The 16012-nt window shown below is 37.1% G+C and overlaps 1 protein-coding gene across 1 annotated transcript in view; it reads right to left on the bottom strand.

Annotated features, from left to right (window-relative positions):
- LOC127944152 (PR domain zinc finger protein 5) overlaps positions 1–10048 on the bottom strand; it is a 65256-nt gene extending 55208 nt beyond the window's left edge. Inside the window, exons 1-2 of the mRNA XM_052539959.1 lie at positions 9777–10048; positions 5585–5668 (exon numbers count right to left, since the gene is read on the bottom strand). Coding sequence (XP_052395919.1) covers positions 5585–5668; positions 9777–9875 — 183 coding nt within the window. The 5' untranslated portion in view covers positions 9876–10048. The remainder of the gene's footprint in view (positions 1–5584; positions 5669–9776) is intronic.
- Between the last annotated feature and the right edge of the window lie 5964 nt (positions 10049–16012).

Genomic DNA, 16012 nt, shown 5'->3' with positions numbered 1-16012 from the left:
ACCTAATAAATTGCATATTGGTCCTCCAGCTGTTCCTTATATGTGCATTTAACTTTTCCGGCCTCTTTTTGCTACCTGTCCCAACTTTTTTGGAAAGTGTAGCTCTCATGAAATCCAAAATCAGCCAATATTTGGCATGACTTTTCAAAATGTCTCACTTTCAACATTTGATATGCTATCCTTCTTTTTTTACTCTCAATTCGTACAGTGTCCCAACTTTTTTGGAATCAGGTTTGTAGATTAATACATTTTAATCTGCCATTTATCAGCCATAACCCAATCAGAATTTTAATAATGGATCCCTACTTACAGTATTATGCAAGTATAATTACATACTTTGTTGATACAAACAGGTTGGCAAGACTATCCGGTGACAATGTATTTCAATGTACAGTCTTGTTCAAAATAATAGCAGTACAATGTGACTAACCAGAATAATCAAGGTTTTTCGTATATTTTTTTATTGCTACGTGGCAAACAAGTTACCAGTAGGTTCAGTAGATTCTCAGAAAACAAATGAGACCCAGCATTCATGATATGCACGCTCTTAAGGCTGTGCAATTGGGCAATTAGTTGAATTAGTTGAAAGGGGTGTGTTCAAAAAAATAGCAGTGTGGCATTCAATCACTGAGGTCATCAATTTTGTGAAGAAACAGGTGTGAATCAGGTGGCCCCTATTTAAGGATGAAGCCAACACTTGTTGAACATGCATTTGAAAGCTGAGGAAAATGGGTCGTTCAAGACATTGTTCAGAAGAACAGCGTACTTTGATTAAAAAGTTGATTAGAGAGGGGAAAACCTATAAAGAGGTGCAAAAAATGATAGGCTGTTCAGCTAAAATGATCTCCAATGCCTTAAAATGGAGAGCAAAACCAGAGAGACGTGGAAGAAAACGGAAGACAACCATCAAAATGGATAGAAGAATAACCAGAATGGCAAAGGCTCAGCCAATGATCACCTCCAGGATGATCAAAGACAGTCTGGAGTTACCTGTAAGTACTGTGACAGTTAGAAGACGTCTGTGTGAAGCTAATCTATTTTCAAGAATCCCCCGCAAAGTCCCTCTGTTAAAAAAAAGGCATGTGCAGAAGAGGTTACAATTTGCCAAAGAACACATCAACTGGCCTAAAGAGAAATGGAGGAACATTTTGTGGACTGATGAGAGTAAAATTGTTCTTTTTGGGTCCAAGGGCCACAGGCAGTTTGTGAGACGACCCCCAAACTCTGAATTCAAGCCACAGTACACAGTGAAGACAGTGAAGCATGGAGGTGCAAGCATCATGATATGGGCATGTTTCTCCTACTATGGTGTTGGGCCTATTTATCGCATACCAGGGATCATGGATCAGTTTGCATATGTTAAAATACTTGAAGAGGTCATGTTGCCCTATGCTGAAGAGGACATGCCCTTGAAATGGTTGTTTCAACAAGACAATGACCCAAAACACACTAGTAAACGGGCAAAGTCTTGGTTCCAAACCAACAAAATTAATGTTATGGAGTGGCCAGCCCAATCTCCAGACCTTAATCCAATTGAGAACTTGTGGGGTGATATCAAAAATGCTGTTTCTGAAGCAAAACCAAGAAATGTGAATGAATTGTGGAATGTTGTTAAAGAATCATGGAGTGGAATAACAGCTGAGAGGTGCCACAAGTTGGTTGACTCCATGCCACACAGATGTCAAGCAGTTTTAAAAAACTGTGGTCATACAACTAAATATTAGTTTAGTGATTCACAGGATTGCTAAATCCCAGAAAAAAAAATGTTTGTACAAAATAGTTTTGAGTTTGTACAGTCAAAGGTAGACACTGCTATTTTTTTGAACACACCCCTTTCAACTAATTGCCCAATTGCACAGCCTTAAGAGCGTGCATATCATGAATGCTGGGTCTTGTTTGTTTTCTGACAATCTACTGAACCTACTGGTAACTTGTTTGCCACGTAGCAATAAAAAATATACTAAAAACCTTGATTATTCTGGTTAGTCACATTGTACTGCTATTATTTTGAACAAGACTGTACTTACACAGCAGTTTTCAAGCACTTTTTACTAACAAATTTACTTACACAATAATATTACACCAGAGAGTACCAGTTACTCATTCTTAACTTACTGAAATGCAGACTAATCAAGACTTATTCTGACTAATCTTGAAAGGTACATTCCCTGAAATTGCCCGCATCACAACACACATGCAGGATGAAAGAGCGGCATAGTGAAAGATGGATGATTTATCACAATAATTATATGCACAAGTGTGTATTTTAAGATTTAAACTCACTATACTTTAGGCAGAATAGTGTCATCAGGGCAGGCAGATCAAGAAAATCACAAGTCGAATGTGGCTGAATCCGACCTGGTCTGCATTATAATTACAACTTTAATGCCACCGAAAATATACCCAAATCTTTTTTCATCAAAAGACATTTGATGGGATATTAGATACGGCGTGCACTGGGAGACATGTCTGAGATGGGAGAGTCATGTCTCGTCCAATTAATGGTTGCCTGGAGATGAGCAGTGATGCGTTTGTCTGAACAACAGGGGCAGCAACTTCTCCAAGATGGTTAAAATTCAGTCAGTCACAGAGATACAAACTGACGGAATCAAAACTGAAATCCATTTTTGGCAGTCTCTGCAAAGACATCACTTTTAGTTTTAAGCATTGTCTGAACAAAGCTCTAACCCCAGGTATTAAACTTTGGTGTGTAACTAACCCCGCACTGTTTGTGCTAGACAGGCATGAATGAAACTGAAAATCATGTGACTTGTTGAGAGGTGTTTTTGTCTGGTGAACAACAAAACAGGCAAATAAAAGTCCAATAAACTTACAATGAATGACAGAATTAAGCCAAATCACCCTTGTGAGGAGAAGCAAACTTTAGCAGGGCTTTAAAAAGAGTACTTATTACAGAAATTATTTACTTTACCAGAATATAATGAACTGCAAAATGAGCGTAATATTTCATACACTAACTGCAAATTACTGGAAATTAATAATAGTTTAAATTTATATTAAATGTTGGCTGATCTTCATCAGAATTTTGATCAAAATCTTTTCAAAATTAAGTATATTGTCTTTGAAATATGGTAAAAGTGCACTTATGTATTAATAAAATAAACTTTAAGTCACTTAAGTGGTCTTTAATTCATTTAATATTATATTAAATTAAAGTCTTTTAAACATATAGAGGGATAGTTATATTTAAAGGGATAGTTCATGCAAAAATTAACGGTTGAATTCTGTAAAATTTATGGGAACTTTTCAGAGTTTTTTTGTTGTTGTTTGTTTGTTGTTGTTTTTTTAACTTGCTGAAATTTGAAAGTCTTGCTTTTGGAAAGTTTGCTAAAATTTGCCAGAAATCTTCTAATCCTGTAAGACTAGGGTGGCCATTCGTGCCATTTTCACAGGAGACGTCCTGGCCAGGATTTCTGTATTGCCTAAAATATCCACGTTTTGGCTTTGTTGGCGCTGCACAGACCAATGGCTTCTTGTGCTTTTGAATCGCTCTCACATTACTTTGATGTCATACACCGATCAGTCAGCTCAATGCTGCTTTCCAGTCCGACACTAAAATGTACACGTATTTGCATTGCTTTGATCGCTCTCTGTAGATCCCACCTTCTCACGCACCACGATTGGTCGATTTACGTACAAAGTCTGCAGGTTATTGGTCAAATTATCATTACCGTCATTAAGTATGTAAATAGGAAACCAAAGCCAAAACCTGGATATTTTAGGCAATAATGAAATCCTGGCCAGGACGTGTCCTGCGAAAATGGCACAAATGGCCACCCTATGTAAGACTTTCGTTCATCTTCAGAACATTCATATGTAAACATTGATTGGCAAACATAAACAGTAGTTTATTTTTATGTTTATGTTCGCTTAACATGCAAGAACAAACCTCACAGGTTCTTACAGAAGCTCAAACATAACACACAAGAATGAACCTCATAACTAATGTGTGCATCGATAAATGTTTATATGTGAATAAATTCAATTTGTTCATCATATAAAGTGATCAGTCTCTCACAGAGACAGAATCCTCTAGCTCAGGGGTCGGTAACCCACAGCACGTGTGCCAACAGTGGCACGCAGAGGGATAATCGCTGGCACTCGAGCGCTAGGAAAAACTGCATACTGATGTACATTTTTAGGTAATAACTGCTGCACATACTAGGCTCTTCAGATCAAAGCCTCAGCAGTCTAACAGTGCTCGCCAATGTCAGATTTACTGAGATGGCCAATCAAATCAAAGTAGGCAGAGTTCACTATTCACAGAAGCAGAGTGCGATTCTGCGCGAAGCATCAGTGTAACGTTAAAGAAAGCGAGGTAAGATGAAGCTGCAAATCATTTAACAGTCAACTTTTAATGATACGTTTTACGATAGAAATGTTAAATGGCCGACAGCTATATCCAGTGATGAAAACTACTCAAAAAAATCTCAAATATGGCTATTTAGAGAGAGTGAGATAGAGAGAGGGGTGTGTAAATTGTCTGCTTCTGTCTCTCTCTACAAACAATGAAGCTGAGTTTAGTTACTTAAAAAAACCACATTATTTTACCCCCTTAGTTGCTGAGCAATATAATGTAGCGATTCAGTATAGATTAATGAAAGTCGCGTGGCAGCTCATGATCTCAGATCTGTGTTCGAGTGGTGTGTGTGTGTGTGTGTGCATGCGCATCAATTAAAGCAGTGCATTAATAACAGTGATTAAAACTGCGTATTGGCCTTGTCACACACACACATACAGTGGTGTCAAGTACTAGTCACACTGTATATCTGTTATTCAAGAAACTTGAAAAGTTTAAAAAACTATTTATGAAAAAATCTTCAGAAACTATTTTCATGGAAATCAAATAGGCCTATGGACCTTTTTCACATATTTTCTGGTTTCTCGGCAGTGGAAGTCGAATTAAAGAGCATCGAATGGGAGATTACCACAAATATATTTTTTGCATTCCCATTTACTCAAATAGCAAAGGAAAAACTCCACGATTGTGTTTTCATGACTTTCAATAAAAGGAAAAAAATTTGAGAGAGACTGATAACAGCAGTCAGAAGAGAGAATGATGTCAAATTTATCGTCCCTCCCATAGACGCTGCATTAGAAACACCCTCGCATTAGCGTTAACTGTTTTTTTTTGTTTGGATGCAAAGCTGATATAATACAAACAATAATGTTATAAATGTGCACACATTTATAAAAAAAAAAATAAAAATGAAATACTTTTAAGGATTTCCGATGCTGATAAATGTTAAACACGTCATCATGTGAATAAGGTCCATTGTTTTTATAGTATTATTTAAAAAATGTGTATGCACTATACAGCATGCATTTATAAAAAGGGTGGGTGGGTGTGTTTGCACAGTGGTTAACCCTTTATGATTTTCTCTTCTTAAAAACATTAATGTTGTAAAGTCATAAAATAGTCAAGATATAAACTGGCATTTTAAAAATGCTTGATAAGATATGCGTTGCCTCTGAAGTGCTCCAAAGTGATACAAACTCAAAAAACGTATCGCAAACATTAAAGGGTAAAGCAACGGAATGATTGTTGAGTCTAGTCACCCACCTCCCACATCAGTCGTGGATCCATGCTTTCATCCAAGTCACTCAGCATCCGCTTTTCACCTGCAAATGGACCAAACTTCTCACCCTGTGAAGAAAGAGTAAGTTTATTTGTGTGTGATTCGGCTTTGATGTCATATTCAGCAGTTTCTGTGTGCTATCTGAACATGATCAAGGAAAGTCTCTGTCAGATCTTTAAGAGTCTATGGGTAGATTCTCCATTCCCACACATTTAGAGAGATGTCAAGTAGTGCTGTGGGCGGTTTGAAAAAAAAAATCTGTATCATAATTTTTATTTTGTTTAGGATTGTGGCAGTTTCAGTTTATCACAATTTTTCCTTGACTGGGCCTTCATATGAAACGGAATGCATGAAACACGTTGCATTTTAATCACGTTCCAAAGAAATATGCTAGCATGAGCAGTTTTTCATTTAAATTAGACTGTATAATTTCACATTTTGAAGCAAACAGAACTGTCTGACTTAAGCTTTGTGAAACTATACTATATAAAACACATCTGAATGAAACAAAAACAGCAGACGGACTGAATGAGACGCAGATTCACTCTCGAACAGCAGCTGGCACTTATGGAACAGCAGTGATACAGCGTTTCCTTGGTTAACATTGTAAATAAAGCAGTGCTGCGCTTATAAACACTACTTTAATATCTATTATATGATATTAAGATGAAAAAAAAATACCATCTAAACTTTTCTGAATACAGTCAGTTCGCCTCAGAGGTACATTCATATAAAGCCCCAATCCCAAATCAGTGTTTAGGATTGTCATCCACTTTTTCGCATTGTGAGAACCATTTTCACATAATGAGATCCTCCTGTCCACCCTCATGAAGATGGGCATCTCAGAAACTGCACTAAGCAGTTCAAGCCTTACCTCACAGGTAGGTCTTTCAGGGTGTTTTTGAGGTCTAAGTTTTCCAAATAACAACTTCTTGCTACTGGGGTTCCTCAGGGCTCAGTGCTTGGACCACTTCTCTACTAAATCTGCATGGCATCATTAGGTTCTGTCATTCAGAAACATGGATTTTCTATTCTATCTGTTTCCTTTTTATTTATTATATTATTTAAAATAGGGTTGCACGATATTGGGAAAAAATTACATTGCGATATTTTATTTTTCTGCGATATATACTGCGATATGAAATCTAATCTAAGTTTTTCTTACAAAGAAAAATGGGGTGAGCACACTTACATTCTCATTTTAAATTATTTAAACATCAACACCATCGTGTCAATTGATTAATATGAGCGAAGGAGAGAGAGCAAGACAGCACTCATGTTGTTTGAAGACGGTGAGTGTGCGGCTGGGGCTCGCTCGCTCTCTCTCTCACGCTCTCTCTCTCTCTCTCTCTCTCTCTCTCTCTCTCTCTCTCTCTCTCTCTCTCTCTCTCTCTCTCTCTCTCTCTCTCTCGCACGCTCTCTCTCCCTCTCTCTCTCTCTCGAGCTCTCTCTGGCCCATACACTTAATGAATAACGATCAACTACAACAGCCTACATCGCACATTCTGCGATGTGACTATCGTGGATTCGTACATCGCAATATCGATGCTTAAACGACACATCGTACAGCCCTAATTTAAAAGCCCTTGCTATGTGTACTGCGTTAAGCTAACTGAGACTTGTTATAGCACTTGTATATCATTGCTCTTTTGTTGATTTTGATTGCTTCCACTGTCCTCATTTGTAAGTCGCTTTGGATAAAAGTGTCTGCTAAATTACTAAATGTAATTTAATGTAATGTAATATAATGTAATGTAATGTAATATCAAGCCTCTGCAACTGATCCAGAATACAGCCGCGAGAATAGACTTCAACAACCCAAAGAAAGTCCACGTCACACCTTTCTTGATCAATTTGCACAGACTGTCAATAGCGGCTTGCATAAAATTGATGTTTGCTTACAAGACTACTATGGGTGCTGCACTAATATACCTAAACTTACTAGTTCAGACTTATGTGCCATCCTGAAGCCTGTGTTCTGCTAGAGTAAGACACCTCATGGTGACAAAATTATTATAAATTGTGATTCTGTTTTAAGAAATATTAACGTGTAAATATTTCAATATTTGTACAAGTATGCACACTTTTGGACTCTAAGCTCTAATGGAGCAACTGTATTTCAGCACCCCAGGTTGCCAAGTTGGCGGAAAACACAGCATATTTCATTGAATTCATTGTCAAGTACACTTGTTCCTGTTGGTGTTGTCAATCTGGCAACCTGCGTGTGCGTCAAGTCTGAAGAGGAGGGGCCGGGTGAAAAAAGCCCTCTCCAATGTTTTGAATTTGTCAATCCTTCAACAGTTAACTCTCAATTCACAATACTCATACCGCAATTCACAATCATACCGGCAGCAATTCACAATCATACCGGCAGCAATTCACAATCATACTGGCAGCAATTCACAATCATACCGGCAGCAATTCACAATCATACTGGCAGCAATTCACAATCATACCGGCAGCAATTCACAATCATACTGGCAGCAATTCACAATCATACCGGCAGCAATTCACAATCATACCGGCAGCAATTCACAATCATACCGGCAGCAATTCACAATCATACTGGCAGCAATTCACAATCATACCGGCAGCAATTCACAATCATACTGGCAGCAATTCACAATCATACCGGCAGCAATTCACAATCATACTGGCAGCAATTCACAATCATACCGGCAGCAATTCACAATCATACCGGCAGCAATTCACAATCATACCGGCAGCAATTCACAATCATACCGGCAGCAATTCACAATCATACCGGCAGCAATTCACAATCATACCGGCAGCAATTCACAATCATACCGGTTGCGTAATTCAAACCGGTTTACCGTTTGAACCAGTATTTAGCCCAGCACTAATGTCAAGTCTCAGACATGTTAAGATACAGTTTCAAACCATGCAATGTATAAAATGGTCTGAACTCTCCAGATGACATTTCCTAAGGCTTGTGCAGATGTTGTGAATGCTTTCGGCGATTTGAGCCAATTAAGATCCGATGAACAGAAAAACCAAGACAAGCATAGAGAGTGAAACAGGAGGAACTAGGTTGAATCCTATCATGAAAAAAAAATTAATTATATACACTGCAAATAATAATAATAATAATAAATATTTTAATTAGAATATTATTTTTGGAGTATGTTTGACAAGAAAATGCTTTTTCAGGCGTTTAATGTGTTTATAATTTAATGTTTCTTTGTAAATAATTGTAAAATTTGCTAAAGACTTCTTAATGATTTTTTTTTGTTCAATATATTTCATATTTCCTATAATTTCCATACATAAATTGCAATTGTAGTGTATTTCAAATCTTAGTAATTGTAGTCTTAAATTATACTGATAATATTGATTGAATTAAATGCCACTTAAGTGTATTGAAGTACGTTCATGACTACATCTCTTACATTTAAGTTCACTTTTAAAAGGTTTTACATTAAAGTAAACTTTAAATCATTATGGTTTAATAATATTTTGTCATGCTTTAATGAAGGTTAATTCCAATTAATTAGGTCAAAAAACATTATTGAGTTAAACTAGTTGCATTTAATATAAATGTAAACTTTAACACGTTTTCATTTAATTGTAAATAACATGCATTGAAGTGTCTGAAATCATTACATTTAGTTTGTCCTTAAGTAAATTATTGTAAAGTACAGTATTTCCATAATTATATATAATTACACATATAAAAAATTTACTTATTATGGAAATACTATACAATATATAAGAACCAACTAGATAGATAGATAGATAGATAGATAGATAGATAGATAGATAGATAGATAGATAGATAGATAGATAGATAGATAGATAGATAGATAGATAGATAGATAGATAGATAGATAGATGCAGTGTAATGTCAATATATTTCCAGTAGCTGCATATTATGACGGAAAGGTTTTTTTTTTCTTTCTTTTTTTTTACTCGGAAATGGTATTTGGCATGATGGATTTTTGGCGGAAACGATGGTTACCATGGTGATTGTTTGTAAGGGACGTGGCAGGCAGCACACGTAAGCACATACACAGAGGAATGCAACTACAAACAGGCGCCTAAACTTAATTTACTATGTGCAGAGTAAAAACAGTAGGCTGAAAAAAAGAAGCGTTTTATTACTGCACTTCGCATGCTTTAGCTTTCAAGCCGAGAGTTTGTTTTCTATGCACGAACCTTTTTGACTGCTCTGGCAGTGTACAGCCCCATCCCGTCCTGAACTTTGGAGGACTTCAGCACGAATCTGTCCGGGACATACATGCCCAACATTCTCATTACTTCAGAAAAACGCCTTTCTTAACAACAAAACAGACGAAACGCGCTCGGAAACACAAGTTACGAGCTGCTTTAATATTCTCTGCTCGCTGTGTTTAGAAATCTCAGTCCAGTCTGGTCTTCCATGTTATTTTCTGTCTGTACAGGAGACTGGCTCTGCGTTCCGATTGGCTGTTGGCCGTACAGGGAACGCGTTTCTGCGCTCTGATTGGTTGAAAGTTTCTGAAACTCCACGTTAGTGGCAGTAACGGATTTGCTTTCTGCAATCTGATTGGTGGAAAGTTTGTTGCCGTGAGCTACATATTTTACTTTGCCGGGATTATTGGGCAAATTACACTATATTATTCTAGAAAAACGAAATTGAACAAAAATTACGCATACTACGAATAATATCGACAAAAATAATAATCGTGTAACTAATAATAATACAGTACATTACATTATTATGATTTATTTTTTTAATTTTTTATATATATATTAAGATTTGTGGGGGAAAACAGTTTTTGTGACAAAGGGGGAGCACTAAGGGCCTCTGTTATATTGTTATATGCATTGGGGGGACATCCCATAACAAAATCGCCTCAGACCCTATTAATGTAAGTGATGGTCCAGAGATAAACATATAACAGCATTAATTCAACAACAATTTACATCTGACAAACACAGCTAATGCACCTCAGCATCAACATTAGCCTCTAGTCTGTCTGTGTGGTCCCTGTTTTATGTACCGTACACGTTGTGTTTTTAATAAACTATTTGATTTAATGCTTTATAAACAATCTGGTTGTACAACCAGACACATCAAATAAAGGATGCATGTGAATATAAGTTGCCCTTAAAGTCAGCATGAAATCAAAATGGACTTTATTTACTTTACTAGAGCACATTGCTAGTCTTGATGCAAACAATAATTCAGTGCAAGTTAATCAGCTGAAACTTGTTTTGAAATTTGTTTGTCTTTGTAATCTTTAATCGAAATCTTTAACTTTTACTTCCGCTCTGGAATGGCATTCCATTTCTGATGACATCAGTTTGACGGCTTGGGCAGAATATCCTTAAACACATCCCTCTAACCATTAGACTGATATGAGAGAGAGAGAGAGAGAGAGAGAGAGACGAGGAGCGCAAATATAAAATCATGCCCTCTATTCATTATTCCGTTTCAGATGGAAATATGTCACTACACTGAAATAAAGTCGGCAGCAACATCTGGTTCGCATGGACTTTAACAATCCCAGCTCAGTGTTTGTGACCCTGTATTAGGATTTATGCTGAGAACATCTGAGGAAAATGCCTACATATTAGTTTTTAAAGTGTACATATTAGAACCAAATAGGTACAAATATTTACCTTTTGAAAAGGTAGCACCCCAGTGACAGCTGTTTTTTTTTTTTCTGAGGGCGTATAGATCCATAATTTCCTGCAGAAAAGCTATTCGTTAGCATTTATGGCAGCTAATCTGTAGTAATACTTGGTAAACACGTGGTTTATTTATTGTGTAGAATATGGTTAGACTATTGCTACTTTTAAATGGGAACCATCAGTAGGGAAACATGCTTTTTGTATAGCTACTGCATCCCAAAAAATAATTTTGAGGCCATCAGTATGATAAATGAATGTGCATATGCATATTTATATTATTCTCTTTTGAGGAAACAGAACAAAAATAATGTGAAAGAAATGATTAAAGAAACCTGCAAGGTCAATAAATAAATAAATAACAATTTCTTCCACATTTGGATGTTTTTGAACGAAGCTGAATGGAAAGTCTAATATGAAGGGCCATCAAACTCATCAATACATCCTTCCCCAACTTCCTATTTCAATAGGAAATACATCAACAAATAGAAATTAGAAACAGTCTTTTTCATGGGGTCTTTGAGAGGTTACTGAACGCATTGAAGAGATGAAGAGTATTTGGAGTGACAGAAGTTGTGAGAGTGATCTCTGTGTGGCCCATCTTCTTCCGTCCCCAGACGGAATGGATGGAGAGTTGCATCGATTAGGACTGAGTGACCCTTGACCTGACCCTACACACACCTCCACTTGAGCATCAACTTTTACTCTCTCAGCTAGAGTCACTGATCACATGTTGACCACACACACACAAAACACACCCAAACACACACGCATTTGAACTAAACAGCTCAACAGTGTGTGTAATAGCCACATGACATCAGTTTAAATCCCAGATCAGCAAAGCCATGATTTGCTACTAGCTATTGTTAGGCAGCGGCAGCTGGTATTGGGGGAAGGACATGCTCTTCCTAAAGAGTACTGATTGCACCAAAATAAATATTGATTAACAAAGTGATTCATATGTTGTCTGTTTTCCCACAATAAGGAAAGTTTATGGGTTTAAATCACAAGCTTTTGCTTTTATATCTGCCTTTTGGAGTTTTACAGATCCTGGTCAATTGCTATTGTATGAAAAATAGTAGCCTCGACATTCTTAAAAACAAGTAATATGGGTTTGGAATGATAAAAGGGTTACACAATTTTATTTTGGGTGAACTATTTCTTTAAAATCGAACTGGAAAAACTCACACACCTATAGAGTTCACTGGTGTTTTAAGCTGAAGTGAACTCTAGTGGCAGCAAACCACCAACTGAATGATTACTCATTTATGATTACGGGGCAGATTGTCAATTAATAAATACTTATTTTTGCACAATTCCTTGCAAAATACTGACTTTATGACTTTTACCGTGGTGCATGATTTGAAAACTATTACATTTTATCATTTGTATCAAACAGCCAGTTTATATGGCATTTTTGACATAGTAAACTTGCTTGGTAGCAGCATTTCATTCAATGCAATTCAGGATTAGAAAGCACAAAGAAAACAGGCTTAAATGGCAAGCTGCTTCAGGAAATACATTTGTATCTTGTTTGCTTTTGTTTAAACTGTCAGTTAGGTTTAGCATAAGGTGAAGAGTAGGAGCGACATCATTTTCAAACATGAATGGCATGATAGGTACAACAATATTGCCAGATTCATATTGATCTGTTTTGGATATAACTAAACAATGTTTTAAGTTTTAATGTGTCGCAAAAATGCAAGTAGCACCCTCATATATTGCAGAAATGTCACCACAAGCATGTAGTGTGTTGCTTCAAGTACTTTAGTCATTGCCATGGATCCACAGTAATTCATCCTAACTTTAGCTAGATGATAATGTTGTCCAAAATGAAGTACTTCTGCATCTCTTTCTGACTCCACAACCAGTCAGACTGAGGATGCTACCAGATCCTAACAGAAGTACAGACCACCGAGTTCCTCCAAAAAACATTCCTCAGGGTCTCTATTTCTTTGTGCAAATATTTTCTCTGCAGACAAACCTCATTTTGGCAGTTCACACAACCGCATTCATGGAGGATTTTCCCCAGCGTTTTACCATAGTTCAGAAACACTTCTTAAAACTTGATACTGAGCCATCTTTTCAAACTTGAGGTGTCTCCATCATCCAAACCAACATCGTAATGAATGCTGTTTCTGGCCTGTCCTGCACTGCTGACGTTACTGTGTTTGACTTTGTCAAGCCCCCGCTGCTTCTTGAGGGCCATCAGGATGGGAAGCGTTGATAGAGAGTGAGAGAGATCACAGTGAAGATAGAGCGTGAGAAAACCACTGCCACTAACAACAGACATCTGATGAAGGACAACACAGACACCAGACCACCCTTTATGAGGGCGTAACAAAACCCTGTCTCCATTTATTCAGACAGAGACAGTAATAGCAAGTATAAACTGTGTAAAGTAAAGTGCAAAACCCTTTATTTTAAGGTGGCATATACACTGTGTTTCCAAAAGTTGGTTTTTCCAGTGTTTCCGTAGAAGAACCATTTTTGGTTTCCCAAAGAACCTTTCAGTGAACAGCTCTTAAAATAACCTCTTTTTTTTTTTCTTTGATTAAAGAACATTATAATAATCTCAAGAACCTTTTCCATTATAGATTTTCCAAATATTATGTGCAATAGAAAGGTATTATGGCTGTTAGAAGTTCTTCACAGAACCACTAATGTAAATAAAAAAACAATTATTGTGACTTGTCTAGAAGTTAATGTCCCTTTCCATGTCACATCTAGTCACATGACACATGGAAGTCAATGGTGTTTGAGATCACTGACTACAGATCTGACACATAATGTGGCAGTACATCAATAAACTCCTGTGGCAGCAGACTTTCTGGATCTGGATCTAATTGGAAACTCGATTTTTAAGAGTTATAGCTACGTACATTGACTTACCTTGAAATATTATTTATGATACCCAGAAATCAAGTCAGCTTAAAGCCATTAGGAACCACCCTACCTCCAAAAAGAGACCCTGGGAAGCGTTTTGTGAAGTAACCACCAAACTAGCAGTATTTATTGTGCTGTCATGATGATGAAGCACTTTAGAGGGAGGTTTTTGATCCTTGTGAGGAGGTCTTTGGGGACAGATGGTCTGACCTCAGAGGAGCTGCCAGGACTGCCGTTGGTGAGACCTTGCTATCAGTATTTCTGTCTTATGAGCACTATCACACACAAGTGTCATAAACAGAGTTTGTATGTGGATGTTGAGTGAATATGTGTGTGTGTGAAAGAGTTACATCTGAAACCTTCTTCACAAACTATCTTCAGAAGTGTCACAGAGTTCTAAGGAACTGGGACACAAGTCATGCGTATATATGCATTCATTCATACAGACACACACACACACACGCTGAAAATCAGATAAGAGCAGAGCTAAAAGCTGAAACCCATCACTCTGAGATGTGGCTTCCATCGCTCTATATTTATTTCATTCCCTGTTTTCACTGGCTGTATATCTCTCACTCTCCCCCCTCTCCTTTTATAGTTCATGGAGAGTCGTCGGCCAGCATGAAACCATTTACTCTGTATATTTGAGTATTTTCCTCTTTTACGACACCAGTGTGAACTGCTTTTACAGAGAGAAGACCTGTTTTGGTTGTGCTGTTATCATCTGACTTACTCCGAGTGAGTGTTGGCAGCAAAATACAGCAACCGTGGCTTATAAGAATTCCAGAATAGAGGATATAACAAGGGAAATGAATTGTGTGTGTGTGTGTGTGTGTGTGTGTGAGAGAGAGGGGGGGGGGGGGGGCGCGATGGAGGAAAAGATACGTGTTTGAATGAAAAACATAAGCTCTGTTGTAAAGTCTAATAAGCTGTCCAATTTGATAGCATTCTAAAGTATCATGGATGTGCAACCAATGCCAAGACTGTTCAATATGCAGTATGTTTAACTGCCTGTTAATTAAGACCCCTTCTTTGGAGAAATACTAAAGCAGCATAAGACATAACAAATTTAGGTCATAAACACATTGTGGGAACATTGTTTCAAATGTCTTTGTTTTCACCCATAATATAACATTTTAAAGTTTTTTTTCTTCTATTGTTCTAATTGTACATTAAAATATCCAGTTTTCTTGTTCCTAAAATATTTCTAACAATTTCTACTAATTTAATTTTTTACCCAAAATATGACATTCTAAAAAGGTTTTCTTTCAACATTATCAGAGTATTCACCAACATCATAAGAAGGTTCCAGGAATGTTGTTCAAAGAACGTTTCTGCAACCCTATGAGAATGTATATCAAATATTAATGTTCCACAGATATTAATGTTACACAGATAGCTACCAAACAGATCATAACACAAGTTCAGGGTAGATATTGCTGAACTGACCAAGCATTAACATCTGTCTTTATATACACGTGTATGTTCACATTGTGGCCGAGATTGAATAGTATGCTATATGTTTCTGTGTTTCTGGGATGTTTAGCAACATCCTAATGTCAAACTCTTTTAACGTCTCTGGTGTGGTTTATGTGAGGACGTCTCCCATGTGCATCACTTTTTTGGTGATGCAGGGTAGCTACCAATCTAGTGTACTAAATCAGTCAATTATAAGGGGTTATTTCAGTATGGACTCTATCTTTAGAAGGCAAATGGCTATACAGACAGTAGTGAACAAGACCACTCAGTTGAGGTTGGTTTGGTTTGGTTTGGTTTGGTTTGGTTTAGAAAAGAAAAGAAAAGAAAAGAAAAGAAAAGAAAAGAAAAGATAAAAGAAACATGTGAACATGTGAATGCTTAGGCCACCTCTTCTTTTGATTGTCTTGGGATCC

Source organism: Carassius gibelio, chromosome A23 (genome assembly GCF_023724105.1).
Source record: "Carassius gibelio isolate Cgi1373 ecotype wild population from Czech Republic chromosome A23, carGib1.2-hapl.c, whole genome shotgun sequence".
Taxonomy (NCBI): Eukaryota; Metazoa; Chordata; class Actinopteri; order Cypriniformes; family Cyprinidae; genus Carassius; species Carassius gibelio.
The sequence above is the reverse complement of the archived record's forward strand: the minus strand, read 5'-3'. Positions and strand labels throughout refer to the sequence as shown.